Source organism: Oncorhynchus nerka, linkage group LG7, assembly GCF_034236695.1.
Source record: "Oncorhynchus nerka isolate Pitt River linkage group LG7, Oner_Uvic_2.0, whole genome shotgun sequence".
NCBI lineage: Eukaryota > Metazoa > Chordata > Actinopteri > Salmoniformes > Salmonidae > Oncorhynchus > Oncorhynchus nerka.
The window spans coordinates 13723822-13731424 of NC_088402.1; the positions used below are offsets into that span (position 1 = coordinate 13723822).

Sequence of the window (7603 nt, forward strand, 5' to 3'; positions counted from 1 at the left end):
GAAAGATTGCTGCTTTTAATCCCCGAGCCGACTAGGTGAACATACTGTCGATGTGCCCTCGAGCAAGGTACTTAAGCCTAATTGCTCCTGTGAGTAGCTCTGGATAAGAACGTCTGCTAAATGACTCAAACGTAAATGTTTTAATTATTAAACCCACTGTATTCTGTATGTACACACACACTCACCTTGTCGTCTAGTTTCCGAGCTCTGAAGGAGAGTTCTACGTAGTCATCATTACCTGACAACTCCTCTGATGTTACCTAGAGCAGAAAGATCATCATCATCGGTGTGTGTGTGTGTGTGTGTGTGTGTGTGTGTGTGTGTGTGTGTGTGTGTGTGTGTGTGTGTGTGTGTGTGTGTGTGTGTGTGTGTGTGTGTGTGTGTGTGTGTGTGTGTGTGCGTATGTGTGAACTTTGTACCGTGATGGAGGACTTGCTGGTAGCGTTTCCCTGTTTAAGTAACGCTTTGGACAGTTTCCTCTGGGACACGATCTGCAACGTGCAGCAAAGACAGACAGACAGACAGACAGACAGACAGACAGACAGACAGACAGACAGACAGACAGACAGACAGACAGACAGACAGACAGACAGACAGACAGACAGACAGACAGACAGACAGACAGACAGACAGACAGACAGACAGACAGACAGACAGACAGGTAGAAAGGGTTATAGCAGATACCACACTAATCTTTCCTTCTGTCCTAACATATGCAATCCTCACATGCAACAACCTGTCCCAATGTACACTGTCCTGTCCCAATGTGCGCATGTCCTGTCCCAATGTGCACTGGCCTGTCCCAATGTACACTGTCCTGTCCCAATGTGCGCATGTCCTGTCCCAATGTGCACTGGCCTGTCCCAATGTACACTGTCCTGTCCCAATGTGCACTGGCCTGTCCCAATGTGCACTGGCCTGTCCCAATGTACGCTGTCCTGTCCCAATGTGCGCTGGCCTGTCCCAATGTTCACTGTCTTGTCCCAATGTACACTGGCCTGTCCCAACGTGCACTGTCCTGTCCCAATGTGCACTGCCCTGTCCCAACGTGCACTGTCCTGTCCCAACGTGCACTGGCCTGTCCTCATGTGCACCTACCTGTCCCAACGTGCACTCCATAGCCCCGAGGCAGTCTGTGTCTCTGAGTCCGTTGTGAGCGGGACTGATATCATGTAGCTCATAGCGAAGACGCTGCACCTCCTCAAAGTAGTAGTCAACCAGTAACACCTTAGAGAACACTGGACTGATACAGCTACGGATCACCTCTGTCCGGTCCACCTATACACACACACCAACACACACATACACACACACACACACACACACACACACCAACATACACACACACGCACCAACACACACACACACACACATGAACGCACGCACAAACACTCACGCACAAACACTCACGCACAAACACACACACACACACACATGAACGCACAAACACAAACACAAACACACACACATGAACGCACAAACACAAACACAAACACACACACATGAACGCACAAACACTCACGCACAAACACTCACGCACAAACACACACACACACACACACATGAACGCACAAACACAAACACAAACACACACACATGAACGCACAAACACAAACACAAACACACACACACGAACGCACAAACACTCACGCACAAACACTCACGCACAAACACACACACACACACACACACACATGAACGCACAATCACAAACACACACACACACACATACAGACACACTTTGAAGTTTTTACAGGAGTAAAATATCAGCAGTCAACATCATTCTGAAGTTCAGCACCACGTAATAGAGGACAGCAACCATCTCAAGTCCCCACTTGGAGAGTCCTTAGAGACATGTCCACCAGTAAGACCTAGCAGTAAGAACACTAAGAGGGAGCTATGCATTCTGTTTGCCAGCCTGTTCAGCCATATTGACTTTATCAAACAAACTGAAGGATTTTAGATTATAGGGAACATATTGTGACTGAACCTCAAATAATCTCAATTTTTTTTATATTACAGACCTCTTAATTTTCTTGATAAACGTCTCAAAGTAAAGAGTGTGTGTGTGTGTGTGTGTGTGTGTGTGTGTGTGTGTGTGTGTGTGTGTGTGTGTGTGTGTAATGTAAGTTCAACTGTGGCAAAAGCAAACTTTTTTTTTCTAGTTGAGTCAGGCACGGAGACAGAGAGAGAGAGAGGGAGAGAGATAGAGGGAGAGGGAGAGAAACAGAGAGAGAGATAGAGGGAGAGATAGATAGAGGGAGAGGGAGGGAGGGAGAGATAGATAGAGGGAGAGGGAGAGAAACAGAGAGAGAGATAGAGGGAGAGATAGATAGATAGATAGATAGATAGATAGATAGATAGATAGATAGATAGATAGATAGATCCACAAAGAATTCGAAAACAAATCCAATTTTGATAAACTCCCATATCTTTTGGGTGAAATTCCACAGTGTGCCATCACAGCAGCAAGATTTGTGACCTGTTGCCACGAGAAAAGGGCAACCAGTGAAGAACAAACACCATTGTAAATACAACCCATATTTATGCTTATTTATTTTATCTTGTGTCCTTTAACCATTTGTACATTGTTAAAACACTGTATATATATAATATGACATTTGTAATGTCTTTATTGTTTTGAAACTTCTGTATGTGTGATGTTTACTGTTAATTTTTATTGTTTATTTCACTTTATATATTCACTGTATATATTATCTACCTCACTTGCTGTGGCAATGTTAACACATGTTTCCCATGCCAATAAAGCCCCTTGAATTGAATTGATTGATAGATAGATAGATAAAGGAAGAGAGAGATAGGTGGATGGAGGGAGAGATGGAGGGAGAGGGAGAGATAGAGATAGATGGAGGTAGAGACAGTACCTCAAACCACTGTCCGTGTGACTGCATCTTGAGGACAACACAGGGGTCTGGTTTAGAAAGGGCATCTCGGTCTGAGATCCCTTGACAAGCCACTCTCAGCTCAACCTGTCATCAATCAAGCAGTCAATCGTTGAATCAATAAATTTGTCAATGAATCATTTTGTCAATCCATCAATCAATAAAGTGTGTATGAGCTACCTTGGTCAGACAGGAAGAGTTGCACAGGCCGAGGGTCGCCTCTGCAGACTCGTAGATGTTACTCATGCTGGACACACACAGGGCCTGAAGACACACAAACACTTTAGTGAGAACTCTCTCTCTCTCACACACACACACACACACCTTAGGGAGAACACACCCTCCTAAACAAACCCCTCCTCTGTTACAACATGAGAAGATGCAGTGGTGCTGAGTAAGCAGTGAGCAGTTCTTATGTTCAAGGTCAAGACTCACACACACAAACACACAGACACACAGACACACAAACACACAGACACACAGACACACAGACACACAAACACACAAACACACAGACACACAGACACAAAGACACACAGACACACAGACACACAGACACACAAACACACAAACACACAGACACACAGACACACAGACACACATACACACAAACACGCAGACACGCAGACACACAAACACACAAACACACAGACACGCAAACACACAGACACACAAACACACAGACACACAAACACACAGACACACAAACACACAGACACACAGACACACAAACACACAGACACACAAACACACAAACACACAGACACACAGACACAAACACACAGACACACAAACACACAGACACACAGACACACAAACACACAGACACACAAACACACAGACACACAGACACACAAACACACAGACACACAAACATACGGACACACAGACACACAAACACACAAACACACAGACACACAAACACACAAACATATACACACACACTGTGCTGACTTAACATCGCCTCATGTTTCAGTTTTCTGACCAACAGCAGCTCGGGGAGGCCTGTTCTACATTATATTCTACATTCTATTCTACATTCTATTCTATATTCTACATGCTATTCTACATTCTATTCACATTCTATTCTACATTCTATTGTATATTCTATTGTATGTTCTATTCTACATGCTATTCTACATTATATTCTATATTATATTCTACATTCAATTCTACATTCTATTCTACATTCTATTCTACATGCCATTCTACATTATAGTCTACATTCTATTCTACATTCCCTCTCTCGCTTTCTCTCTCTTTTATGCCACATCCCGTGGTTTGGTAGCAAACTCAATATGACCCAGTTCTGTTCTGCGGTATGCTCTCTCTGCCTCTCTCTCTCTTTCTCTCTCGTACTCTTTCTCCTTTATATTTCATGCATTCAGTGTGTGTGAAAGGTTCAGAGCAGGGAACAAGAAATGGACAACTCTATATCCAAACATCTCTCTGTCTTTTCACAGCGCTACTAGACAGAATCGGAACCAATCACTGTTCAGAGATCCGTTACCCCTGACCTCTGACCTTAAAATGGACTCAGAAACATTGACAAAATGTGCATATGTCTGCAAGCCTGCGTGATTGTGTGTGTGTGTGTGCGTGTGTGTGAGAGAGAGAGAGAAAGAGAGAGTCTGTGAGTGCAGGTACTGACATTAATGAATCCTTAGGACAGGAAGGTCTCTGCTGAGTTGTCCCTCCACAGCTACTATCTCACTCTCGCTCTGTCACCTGTGACACACACACACACACACACACACCTTATTATTGTTCCAGTCAGTAACTTACCTCAAGTACCAGGTAGAGTAGAGCAGGGCAGAGTAGAGCAGAGCAGAGCTGGAGGAAACTCCACTGTTTGGCGGAATCACAGTGACTTCTCGCTCCTCACACACTCTGCACCCATCCCTCCTTTCTCTCTCTCCCTCTCTCTCTCTCTCTCTTGCTCTCTCTCTCTCTCTCTCTCTTGCTCGCTCTCGCTCTCGCTCTCTCTCTCGCTCTCTCTCTCTTTTTCCTCTCTCTCTCTCTCTCTCTCTCTCTCTCTCTCTCTCTCTCTCTTGCTCTCTCTCTCGCTCTCTCTCTCTCTTTCTTTGCCTCCTGCTCTCCGTCAGCTAAGCTGTATAAGTACTGAGGACCACGATGCAGTAGCCTCCTTATAGTATGAATGGGCGAAAATCTCTCTCTCTCCTTCTCTCTCTCTCTCTCTCTCTCTCTCTCTTTCTGGGTCTATATTTCTGTCTCTCTCCCTCTCTGTCTCCTCCCAGTATATGATGACGCGGCGCCGGTTAACGTAGTTATGTTCCCCCCGAGCTGTAAAGCCACGGGACTGGGTTTGATGGAATGTAATGGGACAACGGCGACCCCCAGTGGCGGATAGAAGTGACTGCCCTGTACTGTACCTTTCCAGTGGTTTATTATTAGTACCTTTCCAGTGGTTTATTATTAGTACCTTTCCAGTGGTTTACCATTAGTACCTGTCCAGTGGTTTACTATTAGTACCTGGTTTATTATTAGTACCTGTCCAACGGTTTATTATTAGTACCTGTCCAACGGTTTATTATTAGTACCTGGTTTATTATTAGAACCTGGTTTATTATTAGTACCTGTCCAGTGGTTTATTATTAGAACCTGGGTTATTATTAGTACCTATCCCGTGGTGTATTATTAGAACCTGGTTTATTATTAGTACCTGGTTTATTATTAGTACCTGTCCCGTGGTTCATTATTAGTACCTGTCCAGCGGTTTATTATTAGTACCTGGTTTATTATTAGTACCTGGTTTATTATTAGTACCTGTCCCGTGGTTCATTATTAGTACCTGTCCAGCGGTTTATTATTAGTACCTGGTTTATTATTAGTACCTGGTTTATTATTAGTACCTGTCCCGTGGTTCATTATTAGTACCTGTCCAGCGGTTTATTATTAGTACCTGGTTTATTATTAGTACCCGGTTTATTATTAGTACCTGTCCAGTGGTTTATTATTAGTACCTATCCCGTGGTTTATTATTAGAACCTGTCCCGTGGTTTATTATTAGAACCTGGTTTATTATTAGTACCTGGTTTATTATTAGTACCTGTCCAGTGGTTTACTATTAGTACCTGGTTTATTATTAGTACCTGTCCAGCGGTTTATTATTAGTACCTGGTTTATTATTAGAACCTGGTTTATTATTAGTACCTGTCCAGTGGTTTATTATTAGAACCTGGTTTATTATTAGTACCTAGCTACATAGTCGTCGTTGTATCAAAGATAATTGCGTAATTATCGTATTTCGTCGTCTCCTATCTGCCCAACACGTTCACCGTCTACCGTAGCACTGTAGTAACTATCACACTCAACTGAACGACTTGATTAGTGTAGTGTTAGCTAGCTACATAGTTGTCTTTGCTGTCTTCGTATCCAAGATAATTGTGTAGTTTAGAGTGTGGAGTCTTAGAGTGATAATTGCGTTATTATCGTATTTCGTCGTCCTCCTATCTGCCTAGCAGCTAGCCAGCTAGCATACGTTCACCGGCTACCGTAGCACTGTAGTAACTATCACACTCAACTGAACGACTTGATTAGTGTAGTATTAGCTAGCTACATAGTTGTCTTTGCTGTCTTCGTATCCAAGATAATTGTGTAGTTTAGAGTGTGTAGTCTTAGAGTGATTATCTTAATTCACCGAGGTTAGCTAGCCAGCTATTTTGTCGTCCTTAACGTAGGAGACACTCCTAGCTAGCCAATAGCCAGCCAACATCTACTGAATAGAACTTTCGCATTCGGTCGCATTCCGCTTCGCTCCACAGGTAGTATCACATTTTCATTTCATTTCATTACAGTCCCAACGGTGTGATTTGTTTGATCGTAGCTAGCTACATAGCCGTCTTTGTTTCAAAGATAATTGTGTAGTCTAGAGCGATTTTCTAGGTTAGCTAGCCAGCTATTGTCGTTCTCCTCCTAACGCAACGTAACGTAACCAACACTGCTAGCTAGCCAGCTAGCTCCCGAAAAGCAGCATTGTAGAAACTTCACACTCAACGGTACGACTTGATTAGGGTAGTGTCAACAACGCAGCTAGCCTACCCCAGCAGTACTGTATCATTTTAATCATTTTAGTCAATTAGATTCTTGCTACGTAAGCTTAACTTTCTGAACATTCGAGACGTGTAGTCCACTTGTCATTCCAATCTCCTCTGCATTAGCGTAGCCTCTTCTCTAGCCTGTCAACTATGTGTCTGTCTATCCCTGTTCTCTCCTCTCTGCACAGACCATACAAACGCTCCACACCGCATGGCCGCGGCCACCTAATCTGGTGGTCCCAGCGCGCACGACCCACGTGGAGTTCCAGGTCTCCGGTAGCCTCTGGAACTGCCGATCTGCGGCCAACAAGGCAGAGTTCATCTCAGCCTATGTCTCCCTCCAGTCCCTCGACTTCTTGGCTCTGACGGAAACATGGATCACCACAGACAACACCGCTACTCCTACTGCTCTCTCTTCGTCCGCCCACGTGCTCTCGCACACCCCGAGAGCTTCTGGTCAGCGGGGTGGTGGCACCGGGATCCTCATCTCTCCCAAGTGGTCATTCTCTCTTTCTCCCCTTACCCATCTGTCTATCGCCTTCTTTGAATTCCATGCTGTCACAGTTACCAGCCCTTTCAAGCTTAACATCCTTATCATTTATCGCCCTCCAGGTTCCCTCGGAGAGTTCATCAATGAGCTTG

The 7603-nt window shown here is 44.3% G+C and overlaps 1 protein-coding gene across 1 annotated transcript in view; it reads right to left on the minus strand.

Annotated features, from left to right (window-relative positions):
- Positions 1-5090, minus strand: part of LOC135572416 (copine-4-like) — a 37594-nt gene extending 32504 nt beyond the window's left edge. The window contains exons 1-6 of the mRNA XM_065020240.1: positions 4689-5090; positions 3084-3167; positions 2886-2990; positions 1099-1278; positions 420-491; positions 186-260 (exon numbers count right to left, since the gene is read on the minus strand). Of these exons, the coding sequence (XP_064876312.1) occupies positions 186-260; positions 420-491; positions 1099-1278; positions 2886-2990; positions 3084-3149 (498 nt within the window). The 5' untranslated portion in view covers positions 3150-3167; positions 4689-5090. The remainder of the gene's footprint in view (positions 1-185; positions 261-419; positions 492-1098; positions 1279-2885; positions 2991-3083; positions 3168-4688) is intronic.
- Between the last annotated feature and the right edge of the window lie 2513 nt (positions 5091-7603).